General features: G+C 42.5%; 1 protein-coding gene across 1 annotated transcript in view; it reads right to left on the bottom strand.

Annotated features, from left to right (window-relative positions):
• Positions 1-7,125: 7,125 nt before the first annotated feature.
• The window catches only part of hif1aa (hypoxia inducible factor 1 subunit alpha a), a 27,162-nt gene continuing 14,579 nt past the window's right edge, over positions 7,126-19,708 (bottom strand). The window contains 12 exon segments of the mRNA XM_066679790.1: positions 7,126-10,981; positions 11,502-11,619; positions 13,499-13,604; positions 14,239-14,471; positions 15,131-15,366; positions 16,112-16,347; positions 16,516-16,663; positions 17,572-17,678; positions 17,933-18,087; positions 18,089-18,115; positions 18,207-18,316; positions 19,430-19,514. Coding sequence (XP_066535887.1) covers positions 10,818-10,981; positions 11,502-11,619; positions 13,499-13,604; positions 14,239-14,471; positions 15,131-15,366; positions 16,112-16,347; positions 16,516-16,663; positions 17,572-17,678; positions 17,933-18,087; positions 18,089-18,115; positions 18,207-18,316; positions 19,430-19,514 — 1,725 coding nt within the window. The 3' untranslated portion in view covers positions 7,126-10,817.

Here is a 19,708-nt window from a genome sequence, read left to right as displayed (position 1 = left end):
CAAAAAAAGCAGCTACAAAAAAACCCACCAGAAATAGAAGCTCGATTTGTCGCTAGTCGTTTTTAACAAAGAAAATGCCGCTAAGATGATTAAGAAAGTCTCCGGTTCAACTCAGAACAGAATGAAAATGTAATGCTCCCACGGATCTCTACACCAAAGGTTTGCAGATTTGCTCATTTCTCTGTCAATCAAAAAGGAACTCAGCCTCAGACAGATCATCCAATCATCATTCAGAAGCTGAGCGTCCGGGCCAGCCGAGACCAGCCCACTGCCCCATAGACCCCCAGAGACGCTGAGCGTCCGATGGGCGGGACAAAGCCCAGCATTTATCCAATGACTCGTCTCGTTTCGCTGCACTTCGCTGCTTCGCTATTGAACTCCGTGGATGCTCAGTGTCCTCACTGTTTAAAGCACTGTGAAGCTGCGGGAATGGTTGAGAGGAAAGCCACGTCTTTACCAGTGATAAGAAGCTGATTCTGAACAAAAGTTGAGTGCGTTGTAGTGCATATTTATTCAATGACATGTACACACAACAGAATATATTTGATCACTTATTTTTTGACATTTTAGGGGAAGCTGAGCTTCCCTTGCAGTCTTAGAGCAATCGCCACTGCTGTAATTTATGAACACTAAAGACAATGCATCTGATTATACTGCTAATATTGTATTTGGTTACATTGTAGTTGTATGTTAAAAAAATACAATGAATTAAAAAAAAAGTTGTAAACTTCATAGTTTGTATTTTATATAAAGTGAGGGATACCGATGCTTGAAAATTGTAAGGACAGAGTTTTATGTGTTTCACATGAAGAAAGTGAATAGCAACATGATTAAAAGGTGTAAAAAGCATGGTTTGTTTGTTGTAAATAAATCGAGGCAGATTAAGGTGTGTTTCTCTGTGCTGTGTTGTGTTTTAAACCAATTAAGGAGTAAGGGTTTCAAAAGACTCACATATGTGCCTATGTAAGGTGGAACAGATTTCAAGCTGGCAAGTAACATAAATATAATCATTGCACTAGGTATAGTCAGACATCAAGGGCGTCCACTTTAGCATGCGCTCCTGTCAGAACGAGTTCAAATCCTGCTTCACACAATCGGCCAACGCGAAGAACACAGAAGCACTGAAAATCGAATGCAACAGGTTTTCACTCATGTACACGCCTTAAGGGACGCCAGAGGAGATGATGGTGATCACAACAAAATGCCAGTTAAAGCTTGCTCCCATAACGACTGAGGGGCTTCTGCAGAAGAAATACTGGTTGGAGAAAGAGAGGGCCAGCTGTAATGTGTTGAAAGCAAGGATTGACCATGTCATTAATCAGTATCTGACGGTGCCAGCTGCTCCAAACGAAAACTGCAAGCTCACCATCCGTGGAAATGACAAATCCATGGACGAATTGTGGAAATTTTTTCAGCAAACAATTCCAAAAACCCTCAGCAAGAATATGTAATCATGATCGACAGGTGAGTAACGTTACCATCACATACACACAGAACTTCATACTAAAGAACACAGATCCCTGTCATATGCAGAACATTATGGGTCATAGGTTAAAATCAGACACAGAATACTATTGAACACAGTACACTGCTGAACACAGAATAATATATACATCAGACACAGGACTGTTTCACAGATAGTGCCCTATTGGTCAGTAGATGCTATGAAACACAGGAGGCTATTGGACATTATCAGACATGTGACGCCTGAATAGTACACTACTAGACATATGTGGATGAAGAATGCTACTAAACTGAGTAAACCCCTGAATAAAGAACAGTGTTGGACATAGGCAGCTATTGAACATCCAGTGCAGTGTGTCCAATACAGTTGTGTGTCTAACAGTGTGTTCAGTAATGTCTTGTTTTGTATTAAATAGTACTTTGCGCCCTGTTGCATCAAAATGTATCCTGTGTCTCAAATAGTGTACTCTGTCCTGTAGATTCCTAGACTCTTCTAAAGGAACCTACTGAAAAAAAGAAACAGTTCCATACAGAGCACAAGATCACACAACTCTGTCTGACGTGGTCACCTTCTGACAGAAGAAGCACAGAACAGGTGCTGTATTCTTATCTTTTTGACTATGTCCTGTGGTCTGATCATGTGACCACTTAGTGGAATGAAGCCTTGTATTCATTCATTCATTCATTCATTCATTCATTATCTGTAAGCGCTTATCCAGTTCAGGGTCACGGTGGGTCCAGAGCCTACCTGGAATCATTGGGCGCAAGGCAGGAATACACCCCAGAGGGGGCGCCAGTCCTTCACAGGGCAACACACACACACACACACATTCACTCACACACTCACACCTACGGACACTTTTCATCAATTCACCTACCAACGTGTGTGTTTGGACAGTGGGAGGAAACCGGAGCACCCGGAGGAAACCCACGAAGACACCGGGAGAACACACCAACTCCTCACAGACAGTCATCCGGAGGAAACCCACGCAGACACAGGGAGAACACACCACACTCCTCACAGACAGTCACCCGGAGGAAACCCACGCAGACACAGGAAGAACACACCACACTCCTCACAGACAGTCACCCGGAGGAAACCCACACAGACACAGGGAGAGCACACCACACTCCTTACAGACTGTCACCCGGAGGAAGCCCACACAGACACAGGGAGAACACACCACACTCCTCACAGACAGTCACCCGGAGGAAACCCACACAGACACAGGGAGAACACACCACACTCCTTACAGACAGTCACCCGGAGGAAGCCCACACAGACACAGGGAGAACACACCACACTCCTCACAGACAGTCACCCAGAGGAAACCCACACAGACACAGGGAGAACACACCACACTCCTCACAGACAGTCACCCAGAGGAAACCCACACAGACACAGGGAGAACACACCAACTCCTCACAGACAGTCACCCGGAGGAAACCCACGCAGACACAGGAAGAACACACCACACTCCTCACAGACAGTCACCCGGAGGAAACCCACACAGACACAGGGAGAACACACCACACTCCTTACAGACAGTCACCCGGAGGAAGCCCACACAGACACAGGGAGAACACACCACACTCCTCACAGACAGTCACCCAGAGGAAACCCACACAGACACAGGAAGAACACACCACACTCCTTACAGACAGTCACCCGAAGGAAGCCCACACAGACACAGGGAGAACACACCACACTCCTCACAGACAGTCACCCAGAGGAAACCCACACAGACACAGGGAGAACACACCACACTCCTCACAGACAGTCACCCAGAGGAAACCCACACAGACACAGGGAGAACACACCAACTCCTCACAGACAGTCACCCGGAGGAAACCCACGCAGACACAGGAAGAACACACCACACTCCTCACAGACAGTCACCCAGAGCGGGATTCGAACCCACAACCTCCAGGTCCCTGGAGCTGTGTGTGAAGCCTTTTAAACTGAAGTTATTTGCTGTGATCACAAAATAACTCGGATAATAAATCAGATGTGAGTGCTGGGCACTGTTTATTCTGATTCACATTTCTGTCTAGCTACTTTTTACTTTATTCAGGTTCATTTTGAGTACATTTGGCTCCTTTTTCACTTTCAATTTCACTCTGTTTCTATTTCTCTTATTTTTATATTCTTTCTTCTTTTACCTTCCATTTCATGTCCTTACCAAGGACTACTGTGTGGGCCCACGCTGCATAACTGACACGTTTTATGGTAGTTACCCAATGAAGAAGTTGTCATAGTTTGTTATTATTTCCATATTTTGTCATTGAACTCAGTAGTAAGTCTAGGGTTCCAGGGATATCACTCTTCTCTCCCTTATACACTCCCATCACCACTCTTCCTTCTTAACTCTCCCACACATTCTGCCCACACTCCCCTCACTTCTCACTTCCCTCTTTTACTCTATCCCACTATTCTCTCTCTCTCTCTCTCTCTCTCTCTGTTTCTTTCTCACACTCCTTTGGGCATTCCTGTTCAAGAACTTTACAGGAGAAGGAAAAACACTCCTTGCTTACAATATACGTACATGTAAAAATGTATTTTTTTGAAGAAGGTCTGGACACATTAACCCTCTCCATCCATCAATAAAGTTTTACATGATGTAAAGTGCAGCTGCTGGGTTTAAATAATGTCCAAAAAAATTGAGAGGTTTAGTTCTGACAGCAATACCATAAAAAAGGCTTCAGGGTGCAATTACTCCTGGAGTGAGAGAGAGAGAGAGAGAGAGAGAGAGAGAGAGAGAGAGAGAGATTTTTTCTTTTTTATCATTATTTTATTTTTCTATTTATTTATTTATTTTGCTGGTGCTCGTCCATGGAAAACACTGGTTATCACAAGCCCACAGAGCTTTTATGACATATCCTCTGAGGACAAATAGTTCCCCTTTTGTATGTGTGTAGAGTGTGTGTTTTTTTGGGTAGTCTGTGTGTGTGTGTGTGTGTGTGTGAGAAGAATGATGTGTTGGTAAGCTGGGTTTAATATTTCTGATTGAAAGCAGATTTTCTGGCTAAGCTACTGCACTTAAAATGAGCTGGACGTCCCTGTATTTTGGCCCATTACACGACTGTGTTCTGAGCGTTTAATCTATATTCCATGTCCTGTGTGTGTGTGTGTGTGTGTGTGTGTGTGTGTGTGTGTGTGTGTGTGTGTGTGCAGTTACACAAACACGATGAGACATGTATTTGGAAACGCTGAGTCTTTCCAGTTGCACAGAAACTTTTAAGAGCTAACGGCTGCTTGTGTCTGCTTCTCATTTTCTGACTTTTCAGCCACAAAAGATAAAGCTAAGTTTGGTTCGAAAATGAAAACAGCAAGACTGCAGGCCAAAGCTGTCATTCCATTCTCATTTGTTACAGAAAGTTCCAAGAAATTCCAAGAATTCAGAGCGTATATTTTAACTGCAAACTACTTAGCCGTTAGTTTAAGTTTTGACTGAAAACGGTAATAGCTTTTATTTTAATTCCGACATGCTTCACTCTGGCTTCAGATCTGAAAAAAGTCAACACAAAGCACTTAAGCAGGAAAATAGAAAAGGAAATAGATACAAAAGAAGCAACTCAAAGAAGCTGCTGATGTTTCTCAGAACAATGGACTGACCATCCCAGAGTCTAGACCTCAAAAAGACTGACTGTTGTTTGATAATTATTGCAAAAATATGTCTGCAAATTTCTTTGCTAAACCAAAAGAGTGTCTCCCAAAATAATGGAGGCCTGGATCTGTTTAAAGTTTTATTTTATTGAAAAAAAAATGTAAAAATAAATTTAAAAAATAACACAATGCTAACTATTGCGCTGTTAGCACGTACTATTTGTTAGCTACATTGGCCACAGCTCCAGAAATTATACTAAAGATTCATTAGACATGTTTTGTGTCTGATTGCCTGCAATTAATGAGGAAAACTGTATTTGTTAAACTATAGTAATACGGTCATTGTCAGCTTTCTGCAGGTATCTAAGTCAAGAGCTTAGTTTAGCAAGTGATGTACTCGAGACATTGATAACCATTGGAACTTGGCCAGGAGAGGGCTATATGCTTAATTATCCATCCATCCATTATCTGTATCTGCTTATCCAGTTCAGGGTCGTGGTGGGTCCAGAATCATTGGGCGCAAGGCGGGAACACACCCTGGAGGGGGCGCCAGTCCTTCACAGGGTGACACACACTCACACCTATGGACACTTTTTGAGTCACCAATCCACCTGCCAACGTGTGTTTTTGGACTGTGGGAGGAAACCAGAGCACCCAGAGGAAACCCACGCAGACACAGGGAGAACACACCACACTCCTCACAGACAGTCACCCGGAGGCAGTCCACGCAGACACAGGGAGAACACACCACACTCCTCACAGACAGTCACCCGGAGGAAACCCACGCAGACACAGGGAGAACACACCACACTCCTCACAGACAGTCACCCGGAGGAAACCCACGCAGACACAGGGAGAACACACCACACTCCTCACAGACAGTCACCCGGAGGAAACCCACGCAGACACAGGGAGAACACACCACACTCCTCACAGACAGTCACCCGGAGGAAACCCACGCAGACACAGGGAGAACACACCACACCCCTCACAGACAGTCACCCGGAGCGGGAATCGAACCTACAACCTCCAGGTCCCTGGAGCTGTGTGACTGCGACACTACCTACTGTAAAATAAACTTACATAAAAATACAAATACACTTCTTTTTTTTTTTGCATATTTCATGCAGCTGGTCACTGCAAACGAAGCAAGTTTAATTTATTATTATTATTATTAGTAGTAGTTTTGTTTTTTTGTCATGGTATCCAAACTGGTATCTAAACACACATCATTTTAGTGGCACTACCAACTGTGACATCCCTGTGAGTATGTGGTGTAGTAAAGTCTTTCAAGTGAAAAAGTCTTGGCTAAACTGTAATGGCCCACATGTGGGGCATAGACCTGCTGGCTTCAGTAAAGACAAAGTCACCAGCTCGAAGCCCTGCAGGAATAAAGAAACTAACCAAAAGACATGAGCAAGAATTTTCCCACAGAAATGTAAAAAAAAAAAAAGATCCCCTGAGAATGTGTGTGTGGAGGGTGAAGTAACTCTTTTGGCAAAGCCAGCAGTAATTGAATACGGGCCTTGTTTAGTGTTATATGTGAACACCAGAGGCATGTATTGTTCCAAACCCTGGTTACTGAGTAAATGTAATAAATATGTATATGCATTTAAAGTATACATGTGCACAGTGTCTTGCTGCAATTTAATGATAAAAATAACACTTGAACGTCTGTAGGTACTATGTTGTATGTTGTATTGTGTGCAGTGGAACTCGTATGGTTAGTAAAGTGTACTGGGAGAAACCACTGGCCTCTGTGCAGAACTTGAGGGTTCAGCTCCCTGCCTGGAGAACACACCACATCATACCAGTGTCTTCCAAAATAATGGAGGCCCAGATCTGCTTAAAGTTCTCTTTTATTGAAAAAAAAAATAAAAACATAAATAAAAAAAATTAACACAATATTGTACTGTTAGCCCGTACTATTTGTTAGCTACATTGGCCACAGCTGCAGAAATTAAACTAAAGATTCATTCGACATGTTTTGTGTCTGATTACCTGCAATTAATGAGGAAAACTGTATTTTTTTGGCTAGGACTCCTTCCTAACACTGCTTCAGCTTACCTCTGCAACATGAGTAGAGAAGACAGTACAACACTATTCAGCTCTGGAGTCATCAATAATTTGCTTTTTGATGTAGATTTATATTAAAATAATTAGAGTGACCAATCACAAAGTAGTACAGATGCTGTCACCATGGCAACATAAAGAAACTAAACCCAAAGGCTTCCAATACCAAACAGGTCTAAAGCAACTTTATTCAGCATGTGCACACACAGGAAAACATTTACCACAAGACACTGGAACATAAGACACACTTCATAATTTACACACAGATGCACAACTGACAGGTAACATACAAGAACTAAATATATAATGGTATTATTAAATGATTTTCATACAGTCCAACTATAAGTGCGTTTACGTGCACAGTAATCGTTATCAGATTTCGGCTTTAATCTGATTGTAGCTCAAACCGATGCCATTATTGGATGGAAATCTGATCGTGAGAGCAGGATCAATCTTCAGTGCATGTCTACTCTGACTCCGATTTCTTTTACTTTTCTACATCTGCACATGTGCAAAAAGAGAACCAGATAATACCAGTTTCCTGGGAAACTCTAAAGACTGTAAATGAGTGTGTTGAGTTTCAACACAAGTGAAAATGACCCAATTTTGTGCAATTTCGACAATCTTATGTTAATACGAAAAATGTGTCGTGACATGGTGAGTTTACTGCCAAGTTGCAAAGGTAAACGTAAACATACTATTTTTATTTATTACTTATTTTTTGCAGATTACTGGGGGATTTGTGTGGACTCAGAGGTTCCTAAAGTGCTTGTAAATATGTTGAACTAATAATTGCCAAAATCGGCAATCAAAAGGTAATATATCTTATTTATTTTAGTTTTGTTGAGTGTTTATTTACTTTATTGGAATGTTCGCTAGCATGTTCGCTAGCTCTGCTGACTCAGGTTAATGTCCAACCAGTGACCGCTTTCTACAGTCACTGGTTTCAACAAGCTTGCATTCTAGATTGGTTAACAACAAGCTTGCTAGCTTGATATTTTGGTTAAAATGCTGCTAATCCTACGCAGCTTGCCTTTTAGGCAGAAGGGAGCAAGGATGCACACTATGTATTGAGACATAACTGATGATGTGTTCAAACATTTGCACATGACTTTACAGCAGAGGAATAAATCTGAAACAATTAAGACAAAGACATACAAATACATTCAAAAGATGTAAGGCTAGTCGCACATTTCATTGTAAAACTAAATAAAAACAAATAAAATACAACATTTTGAAATGTTTTAACAGTAACTGTATAAACAGCAATGCTAATAATACAATCATACTGCATGAGCTGCTGGTAAAGCTACTTCCCCTTTATGCAGGAAAATCTATACAGTTGTGCGCCTGGACTTATTTGCGGTAAAAATACTATATCATTGCTGCTGGGGGGAAACTCCTATCTCCAAAACAGTACCTTATATAGCCTCTTAAAAATATAATAATAGAAATAAATGTTATTATTAAGAAAATTATTATGAAAAATAACCAGATACTATTTAACATGCGCTAGATAATCTATTTTGTACCCTAAATACCTTGTGCCCATGTTGTCATGTCTGGTGATCACTTAATAGAATGTAGTGTTGACCCAGTATTGTCTTGTGCTCACTTGATAGCATTTGGTGCTAACTCAACATGCACTCAATTGACACGTCCAGGTGTTCATGTATGGCATGTAGTACTCACTCAATAGTATATAGTGCTGATGTAATAGTATAAAATCTATAAGAGAATTTGCGACAAAATATTTGAAGGATTTTGGAGGATTTGTATTGGTCCATTTGTCATGAAGCTGTCACCCCGTGTAAAGAACAGGTGCTACTTACAAATTACGCTCAAGTCTTTAGAAGGCAAGGCTGTGTGTTGTGTGGGAGTTTATGCATTGAATATGAACATTCATTCAACTGCAATGTTGTTCTGAAGATTTTGTGATTTTGAAAATAACATAATGGTTATTTTTTGTGTAAACTTGAACAGTAAGATGCTTTGATTTTATTGTATTTGATTTTAAACTGTTTAGTTTCTCCAGTTACATTTGTGCATTCACTGATTTTTGAAAAAGGGAAATCAATTTCACCAGTTTTCTGAATTCTCCCATAATTCAGTTGGTGAGAGTCACTGAGGGTGTTGTGTAGAGACTCTGCTTTACAGTGGTAGAGATAGGAGGTGTCTCCATGTCTAGAGAGGCCTGGTCTATATAAAAATATCATTTTATTTATTTTCCACAACCTCTAGTGCACCAGTCTAAAGACTATTATTTAGAAACAAGTTTTCTAAACCTTAAAATAATCTAAATAAGTTAGGTAGGTTTTCCTTTCAATTATTACATTTTATCAAAGCAAAAAACATTCTCCAAACTACGGCAAAACAAAGTCTAATTTGGTTTTCTCAAGCATTTTATTCAACAACTTTCTGTGACTAGTTTTTAAGAGGTGGAGGACTGGTTCCATTCACAAGTCTGACACAGTTTCTCAAGAACAGAGCATTCCACACCAGAAATCATTTGAACTGAACAGTAAACTTGAGATTTCAAGAGTCATTTGGTAAAGAACCTAATCGTTATGAGGTTAGGGATCTGCATGAACCAAATCATTAAAGCCTCAGTGTTTTAAACCCAGTGACTTAAAAGCTCTTTACATCATAATGTGAATGTTTTTTACTGGCCATTGTGCCATCAATGAACTGGACAGCAATATGAAACAGGTTTAATTCATAATGTTGTAAAAAAACAATGGCTTTGATGAAGTAAAACATAATTAATAGCACGAGGGGAGCAGAATTCTGGGCACTTATCTTATGGCAGGTTCCTCTAAAATATCCTGAGCATCAGAGGTTTAGGGACACTTTCTAATATTAATATCAATATTTACAAAGGTCATTAATGGACCTAACTGGTTTATGTAGTATTTCTGTTTATGGACTAAGATCAACTACTTTCACATATAGACTAATGTCTCCTATACTACGTGTTTTACTAAGACTTTCTATAGATGTATTTCCCATAAATGAATGTATATAAGTATTTATCTCCAAATTTAACAGGTATTGTGTTACTTCAAGGGCTACCAGCAATTATTCTATACAAGAGAATTCATTACCGTTATAGTATATCCTGTCCTACTGAAAATGAGTATACTGAGGTCCTATTAAACTGTAAAGTTACCAGAATTGAGGTGTCCACAAACCTTTGATGGGCAGTACGCAGTCATGCACAAAAGTTTGCTCAAACTTGGTCAATAATTTAGTTGATTTTCCATGTGAAAGTGAGTTCTTTCTGAGATCTTCTGCAGAGAACAAGCTGAAAAATAGCATTTGTCTGCAAACATTATCTATTGACTGTGATGCTCTGTGATGGACTGGCGCCCTTTCCGGTTTCTGTTCCTGCCGAGGGCCCAATGGTTCGGGTTAGGGTCTGGGCTCACTGCAGCCCTGAACCGGATGAAGCAATTACAGAAGATGAATGAAGGAATGAATGTAAAATGTCTGAGCTTCACCTGTATATTTGTTAAATTCACCAAATAAACAGTAAGTGTCCATCAAAATGTGCAGATGTAAGCCCTCTGTAAAGGATGTAAACATATTTTGACCAAGAATGTCGAAACATTTGTGTAGGACCATGAATTAGGAAGGATAAAGAAAAATGTCACTTATTGTATGCCCAGCGCGTCTAAATGCTGTGGTCCAACGCGTACAGTAGCTCCTCCCCTTGGAGCAGGCTCTGACGTTCGGTTACTGGAGCATTGACCTCACAGTCGTAGCGGGTCAGCTGGGGTAGCGGCACTGCAAGGGTCCGGCTTTCAGAGGGTCCGGCCAACAACTGGTTTACCACATCTGAGAGAACAGAGACAAATACTGTTGGTTTAATGCATCAAAGGAGAAATTCATTAGCAGATATTCAGCTAAGTGGATAGTTCTGGTTTAAAAATATGGACCATAGAAATATCTACTGAAGTCTTGTATGTAAGAATAGATCCCATTTTTGTGTATTGGGTGTTTGTTGAGGACATTTATAGATTGTTTACTTATGTTGTTCAGAAATATCTCCTAATGTATAGTGTATTAAAGCATTAATCATTGTGATGCTCCACTGACCCATATATTAAAGAGAACAGAGCCACTGGCTTTGCCTCTCTAGGCTCAGCCCTGCAGACAGTGCACTAGGTAACTTTTCGCAGAGGGTAGGAGTGTTTGATGTGGTTGTTAATAGAATGATATCTCCTAGTGTATAGTGTTTATTATGGTCTTTAAATACAACTCTACAACAGGAGATAGTTTATAATGGGGTTGTTTTTATAGACTAATATAATCTGTGTTCTATATCATGTGATATGAGGAAGCTAAAGGTACCTACCTGAGGGCAGCAGTAGTATGGTGATGGACTCCGGTACAGTGGACTGGGACACTGCCTCTAACCCTGTGACCTCTGACCTCCTGATTTTTTTACTTGCTACAGGTAAGTCACTGACCACCTACAGCACAGAACCCAGGGAGAAAAACAGCCTCTGATTGAGACACATTGTTTTGGAATCAAATTTATCATCACTTTAAAAACATGTATCTCCATTTTTGGGTATTTTTAGTTTACTACATCATTAGAACACAGCAGCTGTCCTGCACACTGTGTGAAATTTGCATGATGGTTATGGTAAATGATTAGCTTAGTTAACAATCATCCATCCATTATCTGTAACCGCTTATCCAGCTCAGGGTCACGGTGGGTCCAGAGCCTACCTGGAATCATTGGGCGCAAGGCGGGAATACACCCTGGAGGGGGCGCCAGTCCTTCACAGGGAGACACACACACACACACTCACACCTATGGACACTTTTGAGTTGCCAATCCACCTACAAACGTGTGTTTTTGGACTGTGGGAGGAAATCCAAGCGGACACAGGGAGAACACACCAAACTCCTCACAGACAGTCACCCGGAGCGGGAATCGAACCCACAACCTCAAGGTCCCTGGAGCTGTGTGACTGCGACACTACATGCTGCACCACTGTGTAATACAAACAATGTATTTTGTATTAAATTTATTTAAAACACACATTAGTAGGTGGAGTGGCTACTCAAATTGTCCATAGGTTTGAGTGTGTGAGTGGATGAGTGAGTGTGTGTTGCCCTGCAATAGACTGGCGCCCCACCCAGGGTGTGTTCCTGCCTTGCACACAGTAGGTAGGCTCCAGTCCCACCGCAGCCCCGAACTGGATAAGCTCTTACGGACAATGAATATATTGTTTATATATACAGCGCCAGACATAGGTTTGGACAAATCTTCTCATTAGTTATTGGTGGCTACAGGGCTATTGGATACAGTGGGTGGTGGACACAGGGCTATTCACTGTATACAACTGTGTACCAGCCCCTACCTCTGCACAACCCAGGTTATGGTCTCAAACACATTAAGAAGAGAGCAGTTCTGCAAATTAACTCTTGACGAGGCCACAGCTGTTCACTGAAAACTGTTCCAGAGTGTGTGTGCAACGCTGTCATCAAACAAAAGGGGGACTACTTTGAAGAATCTAAAGTATAAAACATATTCTGTTTTTTTAACCCTTTTTTGTTTACTACATAACTCCATATTGTGTTCCTTCAGAGATTTAATGTCTTCTGTATTCATTTAAAATGTAGAAAATAAAGAAAAAACAAAGAAAAACCATTGAATGAGGAGAGGTGTCCAAACTATGACTGGTCCTGCACATTCACAACATGTGGAAAATGGCCCAAAACCAAGCACACCCTCCCTGAGTGGGGGTGTCCCAACATGACAGGTACTGTATATATTACATGAGAAGGTAACAACCTGTGTTCAGATGCTGTAGTAAACTAGAAATCACCGGACAGCGACGATATGTTTGATGTGAGTATTAGTATTGGTCCTAAAGGAAAGCACATTGTTATAACATTACAATTAAATAATGTAAAAATGACGAGGATTGTTTGTCCAAACGTTCCTGGACAGCCCTTCTAAAGAGTGGAGCCAGGAAATATGAGTGCACCCGCTTCTGAACAGGTGTTCACTGAAAAGCATAGACCAATACACCACTGATTGTGTGATTTAATCCTAGTGAGCATCAAGACCATTTCAGGAACACTGGGTCTAACTTGGACTTTCTACGACAAAAACAATGAGTTCATTATTATTTAAATCGTATTCCACTGTGGAAAACAATACAGTTGCTGGTAACAGAAAAAACATGGAATTATTTGAGTCAGTTGAGAAAATATCTAAATATGAACGCAGAACAAGAAAACACACACACACACACACACACACACACACACACACACACACACACACACACACACTAAAACAACAAAGAAAAAAATAACTGTGCAAACACATACCAGTCCTATGGCCTGAGACAGAGAAATTGTTTCTAATTTCCTCTTGAGCTGTTTTTTTTGGCTCTGCGGAGTGGTGGAGGAGAGATATAATTCTGACTGACATCCCCTGGAGAGAGAAAGATAGAGGCACACAGAGAGAGAGAGAGAGAGAGAGAGAGAGAGAGAAAGAGAGAAGGAGAGAGAGAATGAATTGATGGATATTTCTCCAGAATTACTTGTAAATTGCTGGAATGCTTGATGTTACTTTACTGTTGTAATAATGTTCACGCGTTTCTAAACATTGTGGTGGTAACTACTTCCATTTACTTGATCTATGTATATTTTTAATGTGTTTTGATTTGTTGTTTTTTTTCAATTATGATACACCATATGTCCAAGAGACAGCTATTATAATGAGCAATTCTAGCTATTATTCCTGCCATTATAGGCTCCAAAGAAAAGCATGCATTAGAGTGGGATGCTCTGAAGGAGCTGCACAAGCCTGTTGTCACCAAACCCAATGCCAAATGTGTACTAGAGGAGTATAGATGGATGTGCGCAGATCTGAGCTCTAGTCATAATCCATCAATGAGTTTAAAAAGCAGTTTTAAGAAGAGTAGAGTAGTCTGGGACTGCTGCACAGAGAGGGATAACCTCATTTTTAATATCACTAATTAAAGGAGAAACGTGGAATCAATAGACATCCGTAAACTTTTGGCCATACAGCATAAGTACTTCCTTTGGTGGTCTGTGGTTCCTACCTTTTGGAGCTCTGCTGTACTGCTGGGAGCTGCTCTGGTGGTTTGGCCTTTGTGTCCATGCTGGTGTGTGTGTTACTGGTGTGTGTTTGGTTTGTTGAATGTTCTGAGGCTGATTTTGAAGCTGAAAAAGGGTTAAAACTCCCGGAGTGCACAGGAGGGTGAACTTGGAGTTGGTAATCCTCATCCATGGAGATATACGGAGCTAACATCTCCAGGTCCAGATCCTCCATTGCCTAATGGGGTAGGTATTACATTACACATTACACCATTGCTATCAAAACAGTTCTAATTTTATATTTAAACTTTTACTTTTAGTGTAAAACATTCATTAGTGTCAGTGCAGCAAAGAGGGAAACAATCCTGACTGTGGGAAACTATTCATTGTAGAAGAAATGTTGGATCAGCAGGTGTCCACAAACGTTTGGCAGCATCCTGTGGTCAGATTATACTGCAGGTCAGTTGGGCAGCTTTGGGATGTTTGAAAGGGCATTGTGTACCTGTGCGTTGACCAGTGTTTTTGACTCAGCTTCCTTGGAGACGATGCCCTGAACTAACTCCTTTAACCTTGCACTGGGTGCTGAGGTCAGAAGTCAACACAGAGCCTAGTTTATTTGTAAGTTGAATACTAGGCTTAATCCATGTGTGGAAACCTAGCCCACAGAGGTTTAGTATCTTGCTCATTCAATTTTATTTTCTGAAATGAAGGGTGTTAAGAGTATAATTCCCTTTTGCTGCAGCAACGATCTCTACACGGGATGTTGGTACATTGCTGTGAGGATATGATGGCATCCAGCTGCTCTATAGCCCAGTGTTCAATAAAAAACCCCAGCACTAATTGGATATGTTTAAGAGTTAAAATAACATGCAGTAAATGAAGTGCCCCAATCCCAACCTGTGTGGAGCTGCAAGTTGCGCCCCCTGCTGTATCAGGAGTGTTTGCCACACAGGATGATGGGAAGGAGAAGTCCTCCAGCTGGAGTGTTGAAGTGCTGGATTCTGAAAGGCTTAGAGTGGCACAGGAGGCTTCAGTTGGGGTGGGAAGGGGTGAAAGGGGCAGAAGATCACTGCTGGAGGGCAGCATGACGTCACTGTATAGGGGTACGTCTTTCAGCACGGCAACTTCTGCATCTGCAAAATCACAACATTATTAAATGAGTACTCCTGTGTTTTTCAACCTAATCTCTTTCTGGCATCTCTGCAGCATATGGTTATCATTGAACAATCATTTCAAATGTTTCCCTGAACCTGGAAAGAATAAGCTCACACTAATACTAAATAACGGGGGGCACGGTGGCGCAGCAGGAAGTGTCACAGTCACACAGCTCCAGGGGCCTGGAGGTTGTGGGTTCGATTCCCGCTCCGGGTGACTGTCTGTGAGGAGTGTGGTGTGTTCTCCCTGTGTCTGCATGGGTTTCCTCCGGGTGACTGTCTGTGAGGAGTTGGTGTGTTCTCCCCGTGTCTGCATGGGTTTCCTCCGGGTGACTGTCTGTGAGGAGTGTGGTGTGTTCTCCCTGTGTCCGCATGGGTTTCCTCCGGGTGACTGTCTGTGAGGAGTGTGGTGTGTTCTCTCTGTGTCCGCATGGGTTTCCTCCGGGTGACTGTCTGTGAGGAGTGTGGTGTGTTCTCCCTGTGTCCGCATGGGTTTCCTCCGGGTGACTGTCTGTGAGGACAGTGAGGAGTGTCTGTGACATGCTTTGGTCAAAACACCACAAGGATGAAACACCACAGCAGCATTCACCTGCTGTCTAAACAGCCCTATTCAGAAAGGCCGCTTTCAGCGCCTGTTCCTCTTAAATGAGAATGAGCCACAGCTCCGTTCAATGTGAGAGCCCAGGAGTGAGGAGCAAGGTATACGTATATATGTCCATCTTACCGATGTTGTTAAAGTGTAGTTGGGTCTCTGTCTCCCCCTTCAGTCCATCACACAACTCTGCAGTCTCCTCCTCCCCCCTCTCGATCTCACTCTCCCCTTTCTCCTCTTTACTCTCCACAATCTGACAGCACTCCTCTTTTATTTCCTCCTCTCTCTCCTCCTCCTCCTCCACTTTTTCTTGCTTCACCACCGTGGACTGATGGAGAGAGAGGACAAGTTCAGGCTCTTCCACTCCGCTGGAACAAACAGAGGAATGCACAGCTGAAGCAGTAAACAAACACACACTCTGAAAAGCATCAGCAAACTAAGCCTATACAATGCATGCTTTGCTGACATAAAAGGGTTAAATGCAGAATACACATTTAATTGTACATTGTACAGCGACAAATGAAAAAAAAAGTTACCTGAGCACATAGTTGACACAGACAACACACTGAGGCTGAGAGTTCTTGTTGTTGTAAAGTAGTGTAGCTTGAGTCTCCACCCAAACAAAACCTCCTGTTTTCACCAGCATACGATACTGTCCAGTACAGGCCTGACCTTTCACAAACACTGAACACACACACACACACACACACACACACACACAGAGCTCCATTAACATTCAGGCAACAGTGAACAATGATCTTGTACATGACACTGAAATAATAATTATAATTATAATAATATTATTTTCCATCCATCCATCCATTATCTGTAAGCGCTTATCCAACTCAGGGTCACGGTGGGTCCAGAGCCTACCTGGAATCATTGGGCGCAAGGCAAGAATACACCCTGGAGGGGGCGCCAGTCCTTCACAGAGCAACACACACACACATTCACTCACACACTCACACCTACTGACACTTTGAGTCGCCAATCCACCTACCAATGTGTGTTTTTGGACTGTGGGAGGAAACCAGAGCACCGGAGGAAACCCACGCGGACACAGGGAGAACACACCACACTCCTCACAGACAGTCACCCGGAGGAAACCCACGCAGACACAAGGAGAACACACCACACTCCTCACAGACAGTCACCCGGAGCGGGACCTTGTCGAACCCACAACCTCCAGGCCCCTGGAGCTGTGTGACTGCGACGCTCCCTGCTGCACCACCGTGCCGCCTATAATAATATTTTATGATTTTATAATTATTTAAACAATGTCAACATCACACAGGGGTTGTGTCAACGTCACACAGCTCCAGCTCCAGGTGGTGTGTTTGTGTGTGTTTCCTCCACAGTCCAAACACACAGGTCATCAGGTGGATTGACCAAACAAAATGTTCCATATTCATGAATGTGTAATCGACTGGCACCCAATCCAGGGTGTTTCCTACTTTGCCCCCTGTGATTCTGGGTGGGTTCAGGACCCACTGTGACCCTGAACTGAATAAGTGGTTACTGACAATGAATTAATGATATTTCTCTATTGATTTTGAGGGTGAGGGGGGTGCCATGCAGGTAATTGTTCTTACAGTTGTGGTGTGCTTTGTTTAGACTGTCTGAGTCCAGGGCATGGTAGTATTCATACACAGAGCGCTGCAGGAGGTCCTTCGGCTCATATCCCAGCAACACTCTGACCCTGTACAACACACACACACACACACACACAAGAACATCAGTGTTACCTACACTTAGTGACCACTAGATGGCAGCGCATTACCGTTGCATGGTACGAACATATAAGTATAAACCAGTTAACTGAATAGTTATATTAATGATCAGGAATGCAATTATGTTGGGCATTTTGTGAAGATATGCTGCATATACTTTTAAATGTTCCTAATAATGTGGCCAGTGAGTAGAAGTTGAAGCCAGATGTTTAATGGTGCTCACCTCTCATCGCAGTGTGTGAAGCGCATATCAAGTGTGTGTCTGCTGAGGAAGGTTCTAGAGCCCAGAGGAGTCTCCATGCTGGCTGGGTGAGGGATGGACTCGCAGATTAACACCATGTACGATGCCGACACACCTGTGTCCTCACACACCTGTGTGTGGGATGTGGCCAAAACAGTGTAGCACCTGAAAACAGACCGAGATAAATGATCTTTTTTTTCCCTCTTAAATTCACAAAGGAGACAAAAGAAAAATAAACTTTGAGGTTGTGTTCAACCTTCCATGAAGCGGATTTGATGTTGACGGATCGCCCCTTGCTGGTAAGAGTGCACTTCATCCGCAAAAGAATACGCCTCTCTGTCAGCTGCTCCTGTACTTTCTTAGAACCTGGGAGAGAGAGAGAGAGAGAGAGAGAGAGAGAGAGAGAGAGAGAGAGAGAGTGGGAGAGAAATAGATAGAGAGAGAGAGAGGGAGAGGAGAGAGAGAGAGAGAGAGAGAGAGAGAGAGAGAGAGAGAGTGGGAGAGAAATAGATAGAGAGAGGGAGAGAGAGAGAGTGGGAGAGAGTGAGAGAGAGAGAGAGAGAGAGAGAGAGAGTGGGAGAGAAATAGATAGAGACAGAGAGAGAGAGAGAGAGAGAGAGAGAGAGTGGGAGAGAAATAGATAGAGAGAGAGAGAGGGAGAGAGAGAGAGTGGGAGAGAGTGAGAAAGAGAGTGGGAGAGAAATAGATAGAGACAGAGAGAGAGAGAGAGTGAGAGAGAGAGCGAGAGAGAGAGAGAGAGAGAGAGCGCGAGAGTGGGGGAGAGAGAGAGTGGGAGAGAAATAGAGAAAGAGAGAGAGAGAGGGAGAGAGAGAGAGAGAGAGAGAGAGAGTGGGAGAGAGAGAGAGAGAGAGAGAGAGAGGAGAGAGAGTGGGAGAGAGAGAGAGAGAGAGAGAGAGTGGGAGAGAGAGTGCAAGAGCGAGAGAGAGGGAGAGAGAGAAAGAGAAGAGAGAGAGAGTGGGAGAGAGAGAGAGAAAGAAAGAGAGAGAGAGAGAGAGAGAGAGAGAGAGAGAGAGAGAGAGTGGGAGAGAGAGAGAGATAGAGAGAGAGACAGAGAGAGAGTGGAGAGAGAGAGAGAGAGAGAGTGGGAGAGAGAGAGAGAGAGAGAGAGAGAGAGAGAGAGACGAGAGAGAGAGAGAGAATAAGAAAGAGATACTTTAAGCTGCACCCATTGCACACAGGCACAGTCACAGACAGCTTGTATAATCTTCATGAAACACATTGTCATTATAAATGTGATGCATCTGCACATGAGAAAACACGTATGTTCACAATGCCTAAAGCCTGTGAGTCAGCTAAAAGGCTTCTAAGACTGAACTGTGTTCTCTTGAGTGACAACACTCCATTCAATACTACTGGGATGATTTGCAGTGAGGTTTGATCGAGAGCTAGCCGTGCTATATCAGTACCTGAGTGCTCTCTTGTGGTTGAATGCAATAAAATTTTCACCGGCTGTCTCACCTGTTCTGTGCAGCAGCGTCTCCCTGATTTCTTCATGGTCGCATGGGTGAGTGTAATCAAACACACTCTGTCCCAACAGATCAATCTGTAACACACACATACACACAGAGAGAGGGAAGGGGAGGGATATAGAAGAATAGAGGGAGACATAAGGAGAGCAGGGATAGACAGGGACAGAAATATATATATACTATTATACATAGTGACCCAAGTTCAGCCATCCATATACTTTTTTTAGATTCTCATTGTCCATAGAATGAATAATCTGATAGAGTGTGT

This window comes from Hoplias malabaricus, chromosome 8, assembly GCF_029633855.1.
Source record: "Hoplias malabaricus isolate fHopMal1 chromosome 8, fHopMal1.hap1, whole genome shotgun sequence".
In the NCBI taxonomy this organism is placed as follows: Eukaryota; Metazoa; Chordata; class Actinopteri; order Characiformes; family Erythrinidae; genus Hoplias; species Hoplias malabaricus.
The sequence above is the reverse complement of the archived record's forward strand: the minus strand, read 5'-3'. Positions and strand labels throughout refer to the sequence as shown.